The sequence below is a fragment of the Lutra lutra genome, chromosome 1 (genome assembly GCF_902655055.1).
Source record: "Lutra lutra chromosome 1, mLutLut1.2, whole genome shotgun sequence".
Classification (NCBI taxonomy): domain Eukaryota; kingdom Metazoa; phylum Chordata; class Mammalia; order Carnivora; family Mustelidae; genus Lutra; species Lutra lutra.
Genome location: NC_062278.1, coordinates 131,545,098 through 131,567,510, shown reverse-complemented (window position 1 = coordinate 131,567,510; position 22,413 = coordinate 131,545,098). Strand labels below are relative to the sequence as shown.

Below are 22,413 nucleotides of genomic sequence, written 5' to 3'. Positions count from 1 at the left end.
CTTGAAATTTTTCTAGCAAACATTATATTCTATACATCAACTTATTACTCATGTTTAGTCTGACTAGGGGAGGTGAGGAGCAAAACCAAACTTTGTGCTAAACAAAACCAAATATTGTGCTAAATTAATTTGACCTTTAATATGCTGTTTATGCATTATTTTTAAGTGTTCAAGATGTCAGTTTTGTTTTTGTTTTTTTATGAGGTGATTCTGAGCTGTATAAAATGAAAAGAGCTTGCCATTCATGTTTTTTAGTTTTATTTTTTATAAACATGTATTGTTTTTAATTAATTTTATTTTTTACAAACATATATTTTTATCCCCAGAGGTACAGGTCTGTGAATCACCAGGTTTACACACTTCACAGCACTCACCATAGCACATACCCTCCCCAGTGTCCATAATCCCACCCCCCCAACCCCGCTCCCCCCATCAACCCTCAGTTTGTTTTGTGAGATTAAGAGTCACTTATGGTTTGTCTCCCTCCCAATTCCATCTTGTTTCATTTACTCTTCTCCTACCCCCTTAACCCCCCATGTTGCATCTCCTCTCCCTCATATCAAGATCATGTGATAGTTGTCTTTCTCCGATTGACTTATTTCGCTAAGCATGATACCCTCTAGTTCCATCCACGTCATTGCAAATGACAAGATTTCATTTCTTTTGATGGCTGCATAGTATTCCACTGTGTATATATACCACATCTTCTTTATCCATTCGTCTGTTGATGGACATCTAGGTTCTTTCCATAGTTTGGCTATTGTCGACATTGCTGCTATAAACATTCGGGTGCACGTGCCCCTTCGGATCACTACGTTTGTATCTTTAGGGTAAATACCCAGCAGTGCAATTGCTGGGTCATAGGGTAGTTCTATTTTCAACATTTTGAGGAACCTCCATGCTGTTTTCCAGAGTGGTTGCACCAGCTTGCATTCCCACCAACAGTGTAGGAGGGTTCCCCTTTCTCCGCATCCTCGCCAGCATCTGTCATTTCCTGACTTGTTAATTTTAGCCATTCTGACTGGTGTGAGGTGATATCTCATTGTGGTTTTGATTTGTATTTCCCTGATGCCGAGTGATATGGAGCACTTTTTCATGTGTCTGTTGGCCATCTGGATGTCGTCTTTGCAGAAATGTCTGTTCATGTCCTCTGCCCATTTCTTGATTGGATTATTTGTTCTTTGGGTGTTGAGTTTGCTAAGTTCTTTATAGATTTTGGACACTAGCCCTTTATCTGATATGTCATTTGCAAATATCTTCTCCCATTCTGTCAGTTGTCTTTTGGTTTTGTTCACTGTTTCCTTTGCTGTGCAAAAGCTTTTGATCTTGATAAAATCCCAATAGTTCATTTTTGCCCTTGCTTCCCTTGCCTTTGGCAAAGTTCCTAGGAAGATGTTGCTGTGGCTGAGGTCAAAGAGGTTGCTGCCTGTGTTCTCCTCAAGGATTTTGATGGATTCCTTTCTCACATTGAGATCCTTCATCCATTTTGAGTCTATTTTCGTGTGTGGTGTAAGGAAATGATCCAATTTCATTTTTCTGCATGTGGCTGTCCAATTTTCGCAACACCATTTCTTGAAGAGGCTGTCTTTTTTCCATTAGACATTCTTTCCTGCTTTGTCGAAGATGAGTTGCCCATAGAGTTGAGGGTCTATTTCTGGGCTCTCTATTCTGTTCCATTGATCGATGTGTCTGTTTTTGTGCCAGTACCATGCTGTCTTGATGATGACAGCTTTGTAATAGAGCTTGAAGTCCGGAATTGTGATGCCACCAACTTTGGCTTTCTTTTTCAATATTCCTTTGGCTATTTGAGGTCTTTTCTGGTTCCATATAAATTTTAGGATTATTTGTTCCATTTCTTTGAAAAAAATGGATGGTATTTGATAGGAATTGCATTAAATGTGTAGATTGCTTTAGGTAGCATAGACATTTTCACAATATTTATTCTTCCAATCCAGGAGCATGGAACATTTTTCCATTTCTTTGTGTCTTCCTCAATTTCTTTCATGAGTACTTTATAGTTTTCTGTGTATAGATTCTTAGTCTCTTTGGTTAGGTTTATTCCTAGGTATCTTATAGTTTTGGGTGCAATTGTAAAAGGGATGGACTCCTTAATTTCTCTTTCTTCTGTCTTGTTGTTGGTGTAGAGAAATGCAACTGATTTCTGTGCATTGATTTTATATCCTGACACTTTACTGAATTCCTGTACAAGTTCTAGCAGTTTTGGAGTGGAGTCTTTTGGGTTTTCCACATATAGTATCATATCATCTGCAAAGGGTGATAGTTTGACTTCTTCTTTGCCGATTCGGATGCCTTTAATTTCCTTTTGTTGTCTGATTGCTGAGGCTAGGACTTCTAGTACTATGTTGAATAGCAGTAGTGATAACGGACATCCCTGTCGTGTTCCTGACCTTAGCGGAAAAGCTTTCAGTTTTTCTCCATTGAGAATGATATTTGCGGTGGGTTTTTCATAGATGGCTTTGATAATATTGAGGTATGTGCCGTCTATCCCTACACTTTGAAGAGTTTTGATCAGGAAGGAATGCTGTACTTTGTCAAATGCTTTTTCAGCATCTATGGAGAGTATCATATGGTTCTTGTTCTTTCTTTTATTAATGTGTTGTATCACATTGATTGATTTGCGGATGTTGAACCAACCTCGAAGCCCTGGAATAAATCCCACTTGGTCGTGGTGAATAATCCTTTTAATGTACTGTTGAATCCTATTGGCTAGTATTTTGGCGAGAATTTTTGCATCTGTGTTCATCAAGGATATTGGTCTGTAGTTCTCTTTTTTGATGGGATCCTTGTCTGGTTTTGGGATCAAGGTGATGCTGCCCTCAAAAAATGAGTTTGGAAGTTTTCCTTCCATTTCTATTTTTTGGAACAGTTTCAGGAGAATAGGAATTAGTTCTTCTTTAAATGTTTGGTAGAATTCCCCTGGGAAGCCATCTGGCCCCGGGCTTTTGTTTGTTTGGAGATTTTTGATGACTGTTTCAATCTCCTTACTGGTTATGGGTCTGTTCAGGCTTTCCATTTCTTCCTGGTTCAGTTGTGGTAGTTTATATGTCTCTAGGAATCCATCCATTTCTTCCAGATTGTCAAATTTGTTGGCGTAGAGTTGCTCATAGTATGTTCTTATAATTGTCTGTATTTCTTTGGTGTTCGTTGTGATCTCTCCTCTTTCATTCATGACTTTATTTATTTGGGTCCTTTCTCCTTTCTTTTTGATAAGTCTGTCCAGGGGTTTATCGATCTTATTAATTCTTTCAAAGAACCAGCTCCTAGTTTTGTTGATTTGTTCTATTGTTTTTTTGGTTTCTATTTCATTGATTTCTGCTCTGATCTTTATGATTTCTCTTCTCCTGCTGGGTTTAGGCTTTCTTTCTTGTTCTTTCTCTAGCTCTTTTAGGTGTAGGGTTAGGTTGTGTACCTGAGACCTTTCTTGTTTCTTGAGAAAGGCTTGTACTGCTATATATTTTCCTCTCAGGACTGCCTTTGTTGTGTCCCACAGATTCGGAACCATTGTGTTTTCATTATCATTTGTTTCCATGAATTTTTTCAATTCTTCTTTAATTTCCTGGTTGACCCATTCATTCTTTAGAAGGATGCTGTTTAGCCTCCATGTATTTGGGTTCTTTCCAAATTTCCTCTTGAGATTGAGTTCTAGCTTCAGAGCATTGTGGTCTGAAAATATGCAGGGAATGATCCCAATCTTTTGATAATGGTTGAGACCTGATTTAGGACCGAGAATGTGATCTATTCTGGAGAATGTTCCATGTGCACTAGAGAAAAATGTGTATTCTGTTGCTTTGGGATGAAATGTTCTGAATGTATCTGTGATGTCCATCTGGTCCAGTGTGTCATTTAAGGCCTTGATTTCCTTGTTGATCTTTTGCTTGGATGATCTGTCCATTTCAGTGAGGGGAGTGTTAAAGTCCCCTCCTATTATTGTATTATTGTCGATGTGTTTCTTTGATTTTGTTATTAATTGGTTTATATAGTTGGCTGCTCCCACGTTAGGGGCATAGATATTTAAAATTGTTAGATCTTCTTGTTGGACAGTTCCTTTGAGTATGATATAGTGTCCTTCCTCATCTCTTATTATAGTCTTTGGCTTAAAATCTAATTGATCTAAGGATTGCCACTCCTGCTTTCTTCTGATGTCCATTAGCATGGTAAATTCTTTTCCACCCCCTCACTTTAAACCTGGAGGTGTCTTCGGGTTTAAGATGAGTTTCTTGTAGGCAACATATAGATGGGTTTTGTTTTTTGATCCATTCTGATACCCTGTGTCTTTTGATTGGGGCATTTAGCCCATTAACATTCAGGGTAAGTATTGAGAGATATGAATTTAGTGCCATTGTATTGCCTGTAAGGTGACTGTTATTGTATATTGTCTCTGTTTCTTTCTGATCTACTACTTTTAGGGTCTCTCTTTGCTTAGAGGACCCCTTTCAATATTTCCTGTAGAGCTGGTTTGGTATTTGCAAATTCTTTCAGTTTTTGTTTGTCCTGGAAACTTTTAATCTCTCCTTCTATTTTCAATGATAGCCTAGCTGGATATAGTATTCTTGGCTGCATGTTTTTCTCGTTTAGTACTCTGAATATATCATGCCAGCTCTTTCTGGCCTGCCAGGTCTGTGGATAAGTCTGCTGCCAATCTGATATTTTTACCATTGTACGTTACAGACTTCTTTTCCCGGGCTGCTTTCAGGATCTTTTCTTTGTCACTAAGACTTGTAAATTTTACTATTAGGTGACGGGGTGTGGACCTATTCTTATTGATCTTGAGGGGGCTTCTCTGAACCTCCTGGATTTTGATGCTTGTTCCCTTTGCCATATTGGGGAAATTCTCTCCAATAATTCTCTCCAATATACCTTCTGCTCCCCTCTCTGTTTCCTCTTCTTCTGGAATCCCAATTATTCTAATGTTGTTTCGTCTTATGGTGTCACTTATCTCTCGAATTCTCCCCTCGTGGTCCAGTAGCTATTTGTCCCTCTTTTGCTCAGCTTCTTTATTCTCTGTCACTTGGTCTTCTATATCGCTAATTCTTTCTTCTGCCTCATTTATCCTAGCAGTCAGAGCCTCCATTTTTTATTGCACCTCATTAATAGCTTTTTTGATTTCAACTTGGTTCGATTTTAGTTCTTTTATTTCTCCAGAAAGGGCTTTTATATCTCCCGAGAGGGTTTCTCTAATATCTTCCATGCCTTTTTCGAGCCCGGGTAGAACCTTGAGAATCGTCATTTTGAACTCTAGATCTGACATATTACCAATGTCTGTATTGATTAGGTCCCTAGCCTTTGGTACTGCCTCTTGTTCTTTTTTTTTGTGGTGAATTTTTCCGCCTTGTCATTTTGTCCAGATAAGAGTATATGAAGGAGCAAGTAAAATACTACAAGGGTGGCAACAACCCCAGGAAAAAATGCTTTAGCCAAATCAGAAGAGATCCCAAATCGTGAGGGGGGAGAAAGGGGATAAAAAGATGTTCAGAAAGTAAAGAAAAAAAAAGAAACAAAAAAAGAAAACCAATAAAGAAAAAATATAAAAAGGAAAAAAAAATATATATATATATAGTTAAACTAGTTAGAAAACGTTAAAAAAGAAAGGGTAAAAGTTAAAAAAATTTAGCAGAAGAAGAAAAAAAATTTGAAAAACAAAAGAAAAAAAATTAACTGCAAGGCTAAAGAATCATGGGGAGAAAGCCATGAGTTCCGTGCTTTGCTTTCTCCTTCTCTGGAACTCCGATGCTCTCCTTGGTATTGAAACTGTACTCCTTGATAGGTGAACTTGGTCCTGGCTGGGTTTCTTGTTGCTCTTCTGGGGGAGGGGCCTGTTGTAGTGATTCTCAAGCGTCTTTGCCCCAGGTGGAGTTGCACCGCCCTTACCCGGGGCCGGGCTGAGTAATCAGCTCGGGTTTGCTTTCGGGAGCTTTTGTTCCCTGAGCGCTTTCCGTAGAGTTCCAGAGGATGGGAATGAAGATGGCGGCCTCCCGGTCTCCGGCCCGAAGGAGCCGAGAACCCGGGGCCCCACTCCTCAATGCGCCCTCAGAGAACAGCACCCAATGACTCCCGTCACCCTGGCCTCCCGCCGCGCTCCGAGCTGACCGAGCCTGCATCCGGTTCAAGGTAACCCCGAGCTTAGAGCTCACTCCTCGGCTCTGTCTCTGTAGCCGGCTTCCCCGTTCTAATACCTGTAAGCTCTGCGACACTCAGACACCCCCGATCCTTCTGTGACCCTGCGGGACCTGAGGCCACGCTGATCTGCGTGAGCTTCACCCCGGTTAAGCCTCTGGAGCGATGTCCCTCAGCGGAACAGACTTTTAAAAGTCCTGATTTTGTGCTCCGTTGCTCCACCGCTTGCCGGGAGCCGGCCCCTCCCCCCGCGGTCTATCTTCCCGTCGCTTTGGATTCACTTCTCCGCCAGTCCTACCTTTCAGAGAGTGGTTGATTTTCTGTTTCTAGAGTTGCTGTTCTTCTTCTCTTCGATCTCCCGTTCGATTTGTAGGTGTTTGCAATCTTTAGATGAGCTATCTAGCTGATCTCCCGCTACCTGAAGTAGTCTCAGGCTGCTACTTCTCCGCCATCTTGACTCCTCCCGCCATTTATGTTTTGATTTAAATCTTGGTCCTGCCATTTATTAGCTGCCTCAGTTTCCTCATCTGTATATAACCTACCATGTAGGGGTTTATGAGGATTAAGTAAGATTATTTATGATATGTTCCAAACACAATACTTGGTACATAATAGATATCAAATAAGTAGTGGAAATTATTAATCATTCCTGTAGCTCTCTAGCAAGGGATCTGAAATTTACTGTGGTTTAAGGTTGGATGAGAAACTTTGAAGAAAAAGAGAGCATAATTCTCATTTAGACAGAAGACCAGATGGTACCCTGGTGAGGTCAGTGCCCAGCCAGCAGTCTGCAAGCTTTGCAGTTGCCAATGAGAACTACCTGAGAATTAAACTCTGTTCCTTTTTTTTTTCCTTCTAAGAACTCCTTAATCTCATAAATTGGATTGGAATGTCATTGACACAAACTTCTTGAGGCCATTGGATATAGAAAAAGATCATGAATTTTCTAATCCTGGCTCTGCAGTTTGGGGGACTTTGGTTTACCTCCTCACTTATTAAATGGAAAAAAAGTTTAACTCCTTCAAGGTACAGTGAAGTAGCATATGTAAAAATGGTAGCATACTGGGGCACCTGGGTGGCTCAGTGGTTAAACCTCTGCCTTCGGCTCAGGTCATGATCTCAGGGTCCTGGGATCGAGTCCCACATCGGGCTCTCTGCTCTGCAGGGAGCCTGCTTCCTCCTCTCTCTCTCTCTGCTTGCCTCTCTGCCCACTTGTGATCTCTCTCTGTCAAATAAATAAAAAAAAAATCTTAAAAAAAAAAACAAATAAAAATAGTAGCATAGTGACTCATTCACAGTGCCTCATGCCATGTTCCTTGTTATCACCCACCCCATCTCCCACACTCACCTCTGGTTCCCCTTTCATGTTGGAAAATCTGCTGTTTTCTAACAGGTCATCCCTCACTTTCGAGTAGCTTCTTTGTGGTGTCAGGGCGTGTTAATGGAGCAACCCTGGAGCAGAGAGCCCTGCCAATCACAGATGTGCCTTCTGGAGGACCTGATAAACCCCTCTGAGAGTCTGGAGGAAGTTTTCCCAAGAGAAAACATTTATTCTTAGAGTTGTTGCATAGGAAACAGTGGGCTGATCTCTGCTTCAAGTGATTTACAATTCATTGACAAAATGTAGAAAAATTTAAATGTAAAATTGAAAGAAGAAAAATGTATACACAAATATATAATATTGAGCAGGCTCTTGTTAATGATTTGAGGATAATTCCTTTGTAAAGCTATACTAGCTTTGTTAAGCTAGTCTTTACAGGCCTATAGCAATACATTAATCCTCACATTTTCCCTTGGTTTAATTTTCAGTACCAGGCTATTCTGATAGGTAGCTTTTTAAAACAGAATAGTAATGTTGACTAACATTCCTCCCATTCACCAATGAGACCTTCATGGCACTTATTATTGATACTTAGTCGAAGTCTTACATAATTCAGTGTTGTCATCTGTCTTGGCACTTTAATAAACGGTCTGATTAGTTCCATTTGCTTCTAAGCTTGTAGTCTGTGGTGAGATCTCATCCTTTATGATAACTGTGGTTTGATGACAAAGAAGTGTTTTTGTTCTTCTGAAACTCTTTTAAAGGACTTCTGGAAATATCTCTCTCTCCCATATGAATGCTTGAGGAACTACTGGGCAAAGCCACTGAGAAGTAGATAAGTTGTGAGTTCTGGACTTGCCACCTTCCTTGGCTCAGCTGTATATTGCCTATAGAATGCAAGCCCCAGAGCTTTCACCTATTTATTTAAGAAGCAGATAGAATTATTCCCATTATGCAGATGAGAAAACTGGGGCTCAGGGGCACCTGGGTGGCTCAGTGGGTTAAGCCTCTGCCTTCGGCTCAGGTCATGATCCCAAGGTCCTGGGATCGAGCCCCACATCAGGCTCTCTGCTCAGCAGGGAGCCTGCTTCCCCCTCTCTCTCTGCCTCCCCTCTGCCTACTTGTGATATCCATCTGTCAAATAAATAAATAAAATCTTTAAAAAAAAAAACTGGGGCTCAGTGAGGTTAAATCATATGTCTAGGATCGAATTGGCTACAACTAAATAATAGAATTTTAAACCCTGGACTCTGACTTAAAGTCCAGTCTTTATTCAGCTGTTTCACATTATCAGTTGGGGAAAATACATGCGTTACTAAAAAGGAAACAATGAGTTTTGCAACTGGAGGAGAAAGAGTGTATTTGAGCCCTACTACAGTACCTAGTAGCTGCTAGTACGGACAATTTAGCATAAGGGGCAAAGAAATTTTCCAATGCTTAGAGAATGGGTGTGGTTCTTATAAGACAGGCCTTAGAAAAATGGATCTGGCACCTAAGTCCTTTGAGTGCCCCCAAGTGGTCAAGGAGACAGTTCCTGAATTGGCACAATGCACATGGATGCCCACAGCAGACTCTCCAGGGTAGGAATAGGTGAATGCCTTGTGGAAATAGAGCCCAGAGCCAAGGAGACTAAGAGTTAGTTTTGTTGATACAAGGTATAAGTGAGACTCTCACCATAAGTGGAAGCCACTAAACCAACTTACCAACTCAATGTATACTTTGAGCCAGCTGTTAAATGTCTTTGCTTAACACCTAGCTTAGTTCAGAAGCTCATATTCAGTAAAGAATTTTCTTGCTTGCCAAGCCACTAACATGTGACTATTTTAGACTTTCTAATTTTTAGTAAGAATATTAGAGGTCTACGTGCCAGGGATCATTCTTCATAGGAATAAGATCATTAAGATCTCTGCCCTCTTGGTGCTTACATGCTAATTGGGGAGCCCATACAATATAGAAATTAAACATTAGCAAGAATCTTACTATGCAGAGATCCAACAAGATTATTGTGATAAGTGTGACTGGGTAGCTAGTTTGAGTCATTAAGTGTTGAAGAAAGGCATCTCAGTAGGGGGCATTAGCTAAAATCTGAATGACAGTGGTGCCTGGGTGGCTCAGTCTGTTGAGCATCCAACTCTTGATTTCACTCAGGTCATGATCTTGGTGAGATCAGCCCAGTCTTAAGCTCTGCACTGGGCGTGGAGACTGCTTGAGATTCTCTCCTTCTCCTTCTCCTTCTTTCCCCCCAATCTTGCATTACCCCCCCAAAAAAATATCTGAATGAAAATAAAAGTCCTGCTCTGCCAAAGTGAATAAAAAGGGACATTCTTGGTAGAGGGACTAAAGGGGCAAGGCCCTGAGGTGGGAATATGTTTAGGATTGTTGACAAACAGCTAGAGGACCAATGTGTCTAGAGTGTAGTAAGTGAATACACCAATGAAATAAGATGAGGTATACAGAGGGTGAGCAAGAGCCACAAATTTATGTTTTATTTTTCATGTAATGAGGAGCCATTGGAGAATTCTGAACAGAAATAACATGACATGCTTTGTGTTTTGAAAAGATAGCTGGCTGCTTTATGAATAATTGACTATTGGAAGTGGAGGCAGGGTGACCAATTAGAAGGTTATTATAGTAGGCCAGAAATGGTGATAGCTTGAACAAGGGTGGTAGTCACAAAAGTGGGGAAACAAAGTCAGAACACATCTTGGAAGTGAGTCAACAGGACTTGCTCCTGGATTGGATGATACAGGGTATGGGAGTCACATTTAATCAACTCTGGCAGGCAACAGGGTAAAACATGCCCTGACCATTAATTATATAAGCTGCTTGTCCACACTTGAGTTGATTAAGAAAGGGATATGTGAGTCTTTGTTGAATTTGGGTGCCGATGGCAAAAACTGCATCATCTCTAGATCTTGGAATAGTTTGAAAAATGGACAGTGAGAAACAACAAGGAAGTGGTAGCTGTTTCATTCATTCATTAATTGATTCATTTGTTCATTCATTCATCAAATATTTAATATCTGTTAGGTGTAGCTGAGTTCTTAAATATATAAAAAGTGAGAGCTACTAGGAAGCTTGCATTCTTGTGTCCTTGCAGGACTCTTCTCAAACAGCACACCTGGAAGTTACATCTTTGGATTGAGATTTCTGTGGACATTAACCCAGTTAATATTTGCAGCACACATAGCAGCCCTTTGGTTTTGGAGTTGGTTGTGGTCTTTCTATAGCAGGAACAACTTAGACCTTCTTAATGCATTTCTGAGAAGAATGCTGGCAACTCAGCTCTTCCTGACTGAGAATCCATGATTATTCTCTTCATGCTCTCATTTACCTCTTCTCACCTACTCGTTCCTGAGACTTACTTGTATATGGGGGCAGAAAGTATTAGTCTTTTCCTGGAAGTATATAAAAGGAGCATAGAATGCCTTGCTTTTCCCCTCACACAAGATCCAAGCTGCATTAATTTATCATTGAATATTTTTTAAGAAGCTGTTAATTTCAATAAGTGTTGATGGAAATTTGAAGCCCAAACATTTTAATGAAGTCATAAATCAAAAAGCTAAAGCAGCTTTCTTCACATGTCCCCACACAAAATTAATCTACTGAATAGAAGATTTCCTACAGTGTTACAGTGCCTGTTTTGGGCAGACAAAAATATTCCCAGCTTGGGTTTTAATAAGCCATGGTCGTTGAAGTATAAAAGTGATATAGAGAAACTCTGTAGTTCAAAGTATCAGTTATTGCATGCCCTTTCGCTCCTCCCCTCAGATTCTAGCTTTGGTCATACCTGGCCCAAAAGTTGCACATATCAGAGGATGAGCATCACTAACAGAAATCTGTTTCATTAGTTTAACCCTGCGCTTTGTAACTGCAGTAACCAATGTACTTACCATTCAGATCAGGTCCCGGTTAATATCCAGCCTTCGCTCTACATTGCCGCATGTACTCATCTTTGGAATACTGCAGCTATTGCCTCTAAGTGTTGAAATGAGAAAATGTCCTATTTATGGACTAAATTCTCCCTGATATTTTTTTCAGTTGTCTCAAAGTACTCTTATTTATAATCTCATACTTATGCAGTTTTCTTGGGCTCAGTGGGTCTCTGTTTCAACATATTATATCTGTTCTATATAGTGTCATGTATTATTTAAATGCATTTATTATAAAATGGGACATGCTCAAGCTTTGCAGATTGCTAAAAAGTTTGCCCTCTGGGCAGATTTTCTTATGAACTACATAACTCATGATCTCTTCCTCCTTCCCACTTTCATTTACAAAGCATCCTAGTACCAGGTATTACCACAGTAACATAGAAAGATTGTTCGAAAAAAAAGGAGGGGGGAGACAGCACTGAGCTTTCATCTCCCATGCTTTAGGATTCTCTGAGCCCACCAACCAAGACAGAGGGTCTGGGAAAATGAGGAAACCCTATCCCCATTTCTATCATTAGAAATGAGTGTTGTGGGGTGCCTGGGTGGCTCAGTTGATTAAGCTTCTGCCTTTGGCTCAGGTCATGATCCTGAAGTCCTCAGATCGAGTCCCACATCAGGCTACCTGCTCAGCAAGGAGTCTGCTTCTCCCTCTGACCCTCTCCCTTCTCATGCTCTCTCTCTCTCAAATAAATAAATAAAATCTTCAAAAAAAGAGAGAGAGAAATGAGTGTTGTGATACTTACGGATTTTGAGTATTTGGTTCCTCAGATATCTATCTAGTAAGTGCCTACTGAGGGTCATGCCCTACTGCCTGCTGAGGATGCAAGCAGGAGGAGATGTCGTTCCTGCTTTAAAGAACTTGCGGTCCTGTAATCATGTCCCTTTTACATAACAGAGTTGTTTTGCAAAAATCTTTTTTTTTTTTTTTTTTTTAGTATATGTGCTGCCGAAGCGAGCACTGTTTTGCAAAAATCTTGATGTAAAGTCCAAATAGAATCCCTTTTCTGCCAGGCATCTTTTTTCCAAATCTCCTGAGAATGGCCTCTTGGCTTATTATAAAACAAATTTTCATTCCAAATACCCTGCTAATGTAATCACAATGAGAACCACCATATGAAATACTTAAACAAGCCTTCCAATGTTTTAGAAGTTCTCCTGCTGCTATAGGTCATAGAGATGGTATATAAAACTTAACCAATTGCTTTGTCCTGACCCCTTGACTATACCCCCCAGGTAAGGTGGAGAGCACTTAAAAAGAATTCCAAGCAGTAGTGAACTGGAAATGCTTGTAGTTTCTTGGAGAAAAATAATCAGAATACCATGGTGGTAATTTAAAGGGAATGGATTGGAATGACAAGTGAGAAATTAGCTGGATTACATTTTTCTTCATAAACAAATAGCAAGGAACATTTGTGTCATCTGAAACAAAATATGCTTAAATATATGCTACCTTTGAAAGTTGTTTCAGTTCTTTTGGTATGTTACATATGCTATTGTTTACTACATTATTATTCTATCCTAATTATAGTTCAAATAAATTCATTTAATGCTAAGAAAATCAGACTTATAAGTGTAACAGTGAGATTTCTTCATGGATCTAAAAGTGTCCTGGCTCATAGATGGGCTCATGATTTTTCTGTTATTAAGATTAACCTTAACGAATATTCACTGATAAGAACAACAGATTTGTTGGTTTAGTGGGTACTTTATAATCTTGTGTTTTTGTCTTCCAGAGGATTTCTGTGAAATTGTTCCTTTCACTTAAATTCAAAAATGATTCATTTCGTATAGTATTTTTGTGGTGAATAAGAAAAATCCTCATGAAAACAGAACGTTAGAAATTCTTAATATTTGACCTCCCTCAAATCCCTGAACACTGCATCCTTGCTGTTCAACTCATTGGAAGGGTGAAAAATTCTCACAGTGGGATTACTTATAGATGCCATTGATATTAAAAAGTAATATTCACTAGTTTGAGTTTTAATTACATCATTCATGCCAGTCTCTGGAAGGATGGGCTTTTAAACATCAAGGGCCCAAAGTTAGCAATGGAAGAGTGAGGACACAGATAATCTTCAGCCTGAGTAAATCCAAGCCTGCAAGCAGCATTTGAGCAAAGTGGAGAAGTTAGTCAGTCATGCTGCCCTTTTCCAGACCACACAACCACTGCTAAGAGGGCAAAGGATAGGACATCTGCTGCAAAAGTCACATCCAGTTTGGGAATGATTATTTTCTTCCTCCCAAGTCTGAGGTAAAAGCAGTTAGCTCTGCTATTTCAGAAGTTATTTGATATGTCCATGGCATGATCCGCATCTCATCCTACAAAGAGGATAATCGGTGATTTATAGAGTATTGGATTCTGGAGGTGAAAATTCTTGGAGATTAGATACTCAACTTTAGAGAAGTAGATAACAGTATTAATTCACCCAAGAAAGGCTATGATTTAGGCTGTTTTCCATGTTGATATTGGATTACATTAGCCATCCCATTCTCTTGTCCAGATTGCTCATGAGCAAGAACCTCATTTATAGCTGCTTGTCTGTGACTAGGGATTGATTCTATGAAGTTGAAACTATGACTTTCTCAAGAGGAAGCCAGCTGAGACTGAACTTATATCCACCATTTTCTAGCAAAGATAACATCATTTCCTTTCCAAGTTGTCATTACATTCTGTTCCTTTCTGCTTTGGGTACAAATCATCACAAAAAGAAATAGTAGTGATGTTCTAAGTACACATCCTGGCTTTTAAAACAGTCCATGCCTTTTAAAACAGTCCATGATATGGGTCTAAATCTGTTTGGAGAAAAAGATGAGAACATGAATGTGCAAAGTACTTGCCACAGACAGAACTGGACTTGATGATTATCTGTAAAACAGGCAAGGGAGAAATTACCTAGCTTACAGGGTTGCTGAGGGAACTAAATGAGAGAATATAGGTGTGTCAGTCAGGCAAATAGGGAGCAGAAATGATGCTAGATGATAGTTCAAGCAGAAAGGGATTGCACATAAGGCGTTAGGTGCTTATGAAACCTCTGGAAATCTAAAAGAATAGAAATCAGGAACTATTAGGTCCAAGGACACGCCACTATAGCAGCAATCCAGGGGTCAGGAATTACTCCTTTTGGACCCCAGGAACTACCACAATCATCTGTAAGCACCAACAAAGCCATAGCTAGGATACTGAAATGCTAAATAGCTGCCGCACTGCTCCTCACTGTGAGGAGGACCCGGCCTGCCAGCATCTGTAGAAGCAGGACAGTGACCTCTTGCTTGCTTCTGTCTCCCAGGTTTCCTACCAGCATGTAGTATACATCTAGACACTGCTACACACAGTAGTCTAGAGAACAAGATTTTAAGCTTTCCAACCTCTCCAGCTAGAAAGAAGGTAGAATCGAGGTTGGGAAAATCAAGTCTCATTATTTACCATAGCAGGAAAGTACTTAATTCAGTGCCTGTTGAATTCTAGTTATATTACTGATGCTTTTGATATTCAAATTAACCTAGTATTTTTAATCCTGATGTCTCTGTCCTCATTTCCTTGAGTTCTTTGGACAAGTTGATTTTTAATGACACCCAGACAACTGAGGGGTTGCTCTCCACCCAAGACTTAAAGTTGGCACTGCTGGCTTGGGAGGCCCTATTGATTTGGTTGAGACTACTGCCAGAACTCTCAGGGCACAAGTCGTGACCAGGTTGTTCATGGAACATATGGCTTTACTTGGGGATACCCCTCATTAGCAGGTAAAATCAAGAGCCTCAGCAGTTCCAGGGGAGAAGCAGTTTGGTCCATATGTTATAAAACTGTGCTGTCCAATATGAAAGCCACTAAACACATGTGGTGATTTAAATTAATTAAGATTAGGGGCACCTGGGTGGTTCAGTTGGTTAAGCCTCTGACACTTGATGTGGGCTCAGGCCATGATCTCAGTCAGTGTCCGGGATCAATGTAGGGCTCCCCACTGAGGGGGAATCTGTGTGTCTCCCTCTCCCTCTGCCCATCGTCACTGTTCTCTCTCTCTCTCTCTCTCTCTCTCTCAAATAAATAAATAAATCTTTAAACATAAAAATCAAATAAAATATGAAATTTTCATTAGCCACATGTAGTAGTAGCCACCATAATGAATAGTACAGATACAGAATATTTCCATCAATTGCAGAAAATTCTGTTTAATAGCACTATTAGTATGTGTCTTCATATGTGAATCAGAACTTGAAGCCTATCTCAATCTTATTAATTTTTTTTGAAATATTAATGACATCAAGTATCATTTTAGGACCCCAATCCTTTCCCAGTCTGCACCTATAGTCTAGCACTTTTACATGACCCCCAAAGCTGTCCTTCGTGTTTGACAGGGAAAGCTGGGAGTATCGTGGTGCCTGTTTGATACCTCAGCAACCAGCTGAACATTATAAAAAGTTCGTTATTCTTGGGTGGGCCAGTTTGGCATAGATCCACTAGGAATCATCAAAGCCAGACATAGGCAAGACAGAGTCCTTTGATTATGTGTTCTTTTTTTAATTTAACTCCCTTCACATAAGCTTCTTCTTGCTTCTAACATCCTGTATGCCTTTGAGGTTTGATGTTCTACCTTGAAACTTTAAAATAATTCATTTAAAAATTCATCCTCGAGGGGCACCTGAGTGCTACAGTTAGTTAAGCATCCAACTCTTGGTTTTGGCTCAGGTCATGATCTTGGGGTCATGAGATCGAGACACGAGTCAGGCTCCGCACTAGGTCTGGAGACTGCTTGAGACTTTCTCTCCCTCTGGCCTTCCTCCTACCTGCCGGCTCTCTCTCTTTCTCTCAAATAAATAAATAAATCTTTAAAAAAATAATAAAAATTGCCCTTTAGCTCGCAATCTGTTAGTAGACAAAACGTACGTTTTGAATTGGATGTGGTCATTGTAGCCTGCACTATAGTGCAGCACTCATTTGCCGATAAAATACACCTACCCTTGCATCATTTGTTGAGGCTACAGTGCTGTGATTCTGAGTCCTGTGTGCAAGAACCTTTATGGCCAATGTCCCTATCATTTATTCTGTACCTACAGGCTTCGGTCTCCACCTTCCATTCTTGGCAAATGCAAATGTGTTGGGAGAATACCCCAAGTTCAGACTGCCAAGCAAGGAGCTGCAGTGGAGAGATAACTACTGAGCTTCTGCAAAAAAAAAGTCTAAGTGTGACCATTGAAAACAAATGAAATATTCATGTTGTTTTCTCCTCCAGGTCCTGTAATTCTCTTATATTAAGTCAGATGACAACAAACCTACATATGTTATTATTTGGCTCTCCATAGAAATACCTTCACCACCCTAGAATTTTACATTATGCTTTTAGCTTTTCTTGAAAGTAGCTGTACATAAGTGTCCTGCAGTGTGGTTCTTGTTGGTTGTTGTTTTTTTTTTTAAATTTCAAAGACACCATTTGCTGTGTTATTTAATGGCCTCTTACATAAAGACTTGGGAGATAAATTCCTCTTATAACTGAGTACGAGGGCAAAAGTTGTCTTTACAGAAGAACTTATATGCTACCTCTTTTAAATGTTGAGAGTTGTGTAATTCATTCAAATCTTTTTTCCTTGGCCCCAAGGAAGCTCTAAAAAAATTTTTTGTTCCCTTGGAGTAGTTCTCCTAGCCTACATTATCTGGTATAATATCCCACACCCAGCCTTATCATCACTTGTTCTTATTATTATAATACCTTCTTACATTTATGAGTTTCAGTTTTTGTTAATATTGTTTTGTTTTAGTAATTTTTTGTTCTTATAAATATCCTTTTATCTTTGGACATAAATTAAACATCAGTAAACCAGTGAGTAGCAACTTGGATATGAATAGTCACCTATGGAGGCTTTTAAAATGTATGTGTCTGGAGCTTACCTCACAGCTAGTGAATCAGAATCTCTGGGGCCAGTACTGGAGTATGTGTGTATGTGTTCTTTTAAATCTCAACAGGTAATTCAGATGTGTTCCTTTAGTTAAGAGCCACTGAAGTTACTCAGTGAATGAATGGTGTTAAAAAACACACACACACACACACACACACACACACCTGGAAATTAAGCTGTTAATTAACTGAGTCATGGCTGCTTTGTATGAGATGCTGGGTCAAGTAAGTAGTGATATATGCTAAAAGAACATAGAACATAAAGGGATATAGTTGTTGCAAAGTCTTTATTCCAGGGCAGTTGACTTCATTCATTTGTTCATTCCAGCTATGTGCTAGGTACTATGATTGGCACTGAGGATACCAAAATGGTACAGTCCCCTGCATTTAAGGAGCTCACAATCTAGTGAGCTATGAGACATATAGGTAATGACTAGACATGATAATAAATACAAATATGGACACATGCCCAAAGCATCGTAGAAACCCAATGAAAAGGCATCTGGCCAAATCTTTAAGGGAAGAGGTCAATGAGGGCTTCCTGAAGGAAACATCTAGTCTAGAGATCTGGGTCCTAAAGGATGATTAGGAGTTTTCAAGATGAAAGGCTTTCCCAGGAAAGGGACCAATGGTTTGTGGGAAACTGCATACTGTGTTTAAGTCATCTATTGCTGCACAAAAAATTTCCCCAAAACTGAGTGACTTAAAACACAGGCTTACTATTGATCTTACTATTTCTTATGGATCAGGAATTTAGAAGTAGCTTAGCTGAAGGGTTCTTGCTATAGGAGTCTCATTTGGTTGCAGTCATCTGAAGGCTTAATTGTGACTGAAGGATCTGTTTCTCAATGGTTATCTCATGTGGCTATTGGCAAGAAGCCCCAGTTCCTTACCATGTAGGCTTCTTGATATGCCTGCCTATGTGTCCTCGTGACATGAGAGCTGGCTTCTCTCCCAGAGTAAATGATCCAAGAGAGGACAAGGAAAAAGCCAAAACATCTTTTATGATCTGATCTTGGAAGTCTCACAAAATTCTAGTGATTGCACAGGTTAGTCTTATGCAACATGGGAGGAGACTACATACAAGGGTAGAAAACAGGGATCGTTTAGATCATCTTAGGAGCTGGCTACCACACAAGAACATTAAGCTTAAGATGGGGGAGTGGCAGAAGAATCTGGCAAGGTGCTGAGCCCAACCAACCGTGAAGGAGTCCAAAGGCCATCGTTAAGAAACTGAGACTTTTTGGTAGGCAATGTGAACCCATTCAAGGAGTGGTAAGAAGAGAATTGATGGTGTCAGATTTACGTTTTAGAAAGGCCTCTTGGACAATATGGAAAAAGAGTTTGGAACAGAAGGACTAGTGAGTTATCATAAAGTCCAGTGAGATGATGCAGACCCAGGCCAGGGCGGTTTTGTGTGGAAATGGAGACCTTTGCTATTCAAAATGTGGTCCATGGAGCATAATGCCAAATAGCATTGGCTTCACCTGAGAACTTGTAGAAATGCAGGATTCTAGCCATCACCCTAGACATACTGAATAGAATCTGATTTATATGGACCTGAAAATTTGAGAAGTACTGTTATAGAAGATGTAGTAGAAATAATTAGGAATGTGAGTGCTCAGGAAAAAGAGGACAGAAGTCCTATTTGCTCTACTTTAATGCTAAGAGAGAGCACATTGTAAACATTTTCACCTGAACCTACAGAATGAGTCCAGAGAGTTAGGTATATGCACTGTCATTGTTAATGTGATACAGTATAATGGCAAGAAGACATTCTCTTTTATTATAAATTGTAGTCATGTAAGTGGTGCCAACAAAGGAAACCTACCAAATATTTCCATGTTGTAAAGTTTTATATTATTTTTCCAACCAACTCATCTGTTTTGTCTTAGAGTCTAAAGAACAGATACCTAAATTTTTAGAAAGGAGGCCATGAGGAAAGGAATAATATGATAACAGGGATTTGGAAAGCTACAAGATAATACACATCCTGGAAAATGTCCTGATTTTCAGATGACCTTTCCAAGCATTGTTTTTCTGAAATCAAATTTGGGAGCCAATTAGCTGCTGGGACTCATACAGTAAATGTTTGCCAGGAAATCCATTACTTACATTATGGTCAACTGGAGCCACCACCCAGTGGCTTCTGTACTTGTTAAGTACAAGTGCATCGTGTGATGTCTGTAGGCTGGCAAGCACCGATTGTCATGTGCTATGTGTCAATATCTATTTTTTCTTTCATTCCTCTACCCAGTTCTTTGCAATTAGGAAAGTTATATAAATGAATTTGTTCTGGATCTCAGAATTTAAATATGTATGTTAGCCAGTTCTGCAAAGAAAGAGAGAGGGGGAGGGAGTATGAATGAATGACTGGAAAGACAGAGGGAGAGGAAAGGAGAAGAAAGGAAAGGAAAAGAACCTCCGAAATACTTATAACCAAGCATTGGCAAGATGAGAGTGCTTTATTCAGGGAGGAAGAAGAGTTTCCAGTAAGTTACTGATCATTTATTGAGTCATTTTTAACTGGCTTCTTACAATGCTATGAAGTTACCCATTGCCATTTAGAATGATAGGCAAGTGCCTGAACAGTAAATCTGAGGCTGCCAATAATTACACTGCCTTAGGTTGTAAAGCTCTAAGCTGCCTGTCAGCTATAAATTCCCATGGGACTCCCAAGGATCCTCCCTAGTTGTAACTAGGACGTACTTTCTACATTGTACTGTACCCATCCTGAGCTTCAGGCATTTCCATGTCAATACTCCCAACCCAAACCCAAAATATTGAAATCCACTTTCTCCTCATGGAAATGAGCTAGTGAAGAGGTAAGAGATGCTAATTAAGATCATTCCCAACTATTTTGTGAAAGATAAACTTCATTTTCCTCTTTATGGTTATGTCAACATACCAGGCATCACATCCCTATTCCTCAGAAGATTTACTTTTGAAGATATTCTTTGAGATTCCAAAAAATCATGTATCAGATAATTTGCAACTTACCCTCTCTCCTAGTTCTCAACTTCAGCTTTCCTGGTCCTCATTACCCTACTCTTCTGTATTTCATCCCATGATACTAATCACCTTCTAAACTACAATATGATTTACTTATCTTTACTATCATGCTCCCTCCATAGAATATAAGCTACATGAAATCAGGAATTTTAGTCTTTTGTATTTACTGCTGTGCCCCTAGCACCTAGAAAGTATCTAGAACATGAGGTACTCAATAAGTATTATTTGAATAAAGATCCTAAAGGACCTTGAAACCCTTTTAGTGCCTTTATTTAGAGATAATGAGATTAGAATGCTGTTTGTGACTTGCTGATGGTCACACAAGTTTGCAGAGGCAGATGTAGAACTTGAACCCAGATCGTCCTCTCAAGCCTGTGTCCTTTCCCCCACCCCCTGCTGCTTTTGGCTGCTGGAGATGGGTTGGGGATTGGAGGCTATTGGTCCTAATTCATAAGAGGGGACTTTCTGAGTCCTGCCCAGAAATAGGCAGGTGTTATGGACATCTTCTCCTCTCAAAAAGACCTTGGCAGTCACATGCGGCTGAAGCCTTTTGTTTCTTGGTAATATTAGCCAATTTTTGCTGCTGGGATTTTCTCCCTATTTGAAGAATGCTCCCACATACATATACACAATTCTCCAACCACCCCCAAATCAGCACACAGCTCTGTCAGGAAAAGGGCTAGAACCTCAGCACCAACCTTCCTTGGTGCAGCTTGAGCAGAGGAACTGGTGATGAAATTATTGAGGTGCTAAAGCCCCCTTTCTAAACCATCCCATTGAAAACAAAAAACAAACAAACATGTGCTAAAACAAACAAAAAACCACTATTTTGACTTTTGAACCATCCCAGGATACTATGTTTAATTACTTTGCTCTTACCACTCCTAGTTACTTCAGATGATCACACAACTTAGCACTGCACCCCACAACTGTACCCTAGCATCTGGACAGTCATGCCATGCCCTTTGCCCTATCCCATACCACCCTCACCATTTCCAAGGGGCCAAGAAGGAGAATTGGAGAAACCAGGCAAGACTGAGCAAACTAATTGAGGAAGAACTAAGAAAACAGAAAGAGGAGCAGGAATAGGCAGGGCAAATTGTCTAGGGAATTGAATCAATTACATTAAAGCGACATTAGAAAATATTAACTTTTTATCCACCAAGTACTATGTTCAAAACCTCTCTCACAAGGCCCAAAACTTCCCTATTACAAGGCTATCATTTTTCAATAGAAATACTTAAATTTAGTGGTTCAAAAGTCATTGCTTGAAAATGATTTCTTATGTGTTGTTGGATTTCTAGAGAAAAATATAAGTATTTCTGCCCATTAGATGCCATTCATAAGAGAAAGAGCAGGCATTAACAGTATGGCTCAGTTCACTTCACAGGATTACCCAGCTGGCATGTGAGTTCAGGAAGTGTCTCATTTACAGGGAAAGAGTGACTAACACACCATGTACTCCTCTGATTCTCCCAGGAGTTAGAGGAGGTAAAGCTCAGAGATTACATTTACAGACTACCTAGAAACACACCAAGCTTATTTTTATCATTTCAGCCTTCTCTAGCCCACAGGCTGTACTTAACTCCTGCCACCTTCTGTTGTTTCATCTCAGTCAATGCTGTGTTAGGCTCTATGTTAGGTATGCACCAAGGAGGCAAAGAGGAGCCCTGAACAACCTCTGTCTCTGAAGACCTCAGATCATTCATAAAAATGTAAGTAAGCAAGTAATCAACAACTATTGGCAAAATTAATGCGTCATAATAAAAATACATTGACATTAGGTTGTGAGCTCTTGATTTTGCTTTAGAAGCTAAAGCAGGCCTCTGAGAGGAGTTACATTTGAGCTTCATGCCTCACCATTTCCCAGATTCCCAGATTGTCATCTATAAGCCTGAACAGGATATTCCCTTACCTAGGACTTTTTCCTGCCTTTTTCTTTAGTAGATATCTAATTTGTCGTCTAACACTTAGGGCATTGAAAGAGCATGCTGGATCTTCTGACTCTAACTGAGCCTTGTAGGAACACTACACACATTATCCTAAAAGTGGATTTGTTGTAATATCTGAAAAGAGACTTCTGGGAACTTCCTTGAGGTGCAGGAAATCCCACAGACCCTAC

General features: G+C 39.8%; 1 protein-coding gene across 14 annotated transcripts in view; it reads left to right on the top strand.

Annotated features, from left to right (window-relative positions):
- TMEM108 (transmembrane protein 108) overlaps window positions 1–22,413 on the top strand; it is a 377,903-nt gene that overhangs the window by 245,268 nt on the left and 110,222 nt on the right. For 7 of the 14 annotated variants that reach the window (XM_047736836.1, XM_047736852.1, XM_047736826.1 and 4 more), the window contains one exon: window positions 16,444–16,570. The exons of the other annotated variants lie outside the window; for them this stretch is intronic. In XM_047736836.1, coding sequence (XP_047592792.1) covers window positions 16,444–16,570 — 127 coding nt within the window. The remainder of the gene's footprint in view (window positions 1–16,443; window positions 16,571–22,413) is intronic. 14 annotated transcript variants of the gene reach the window in all.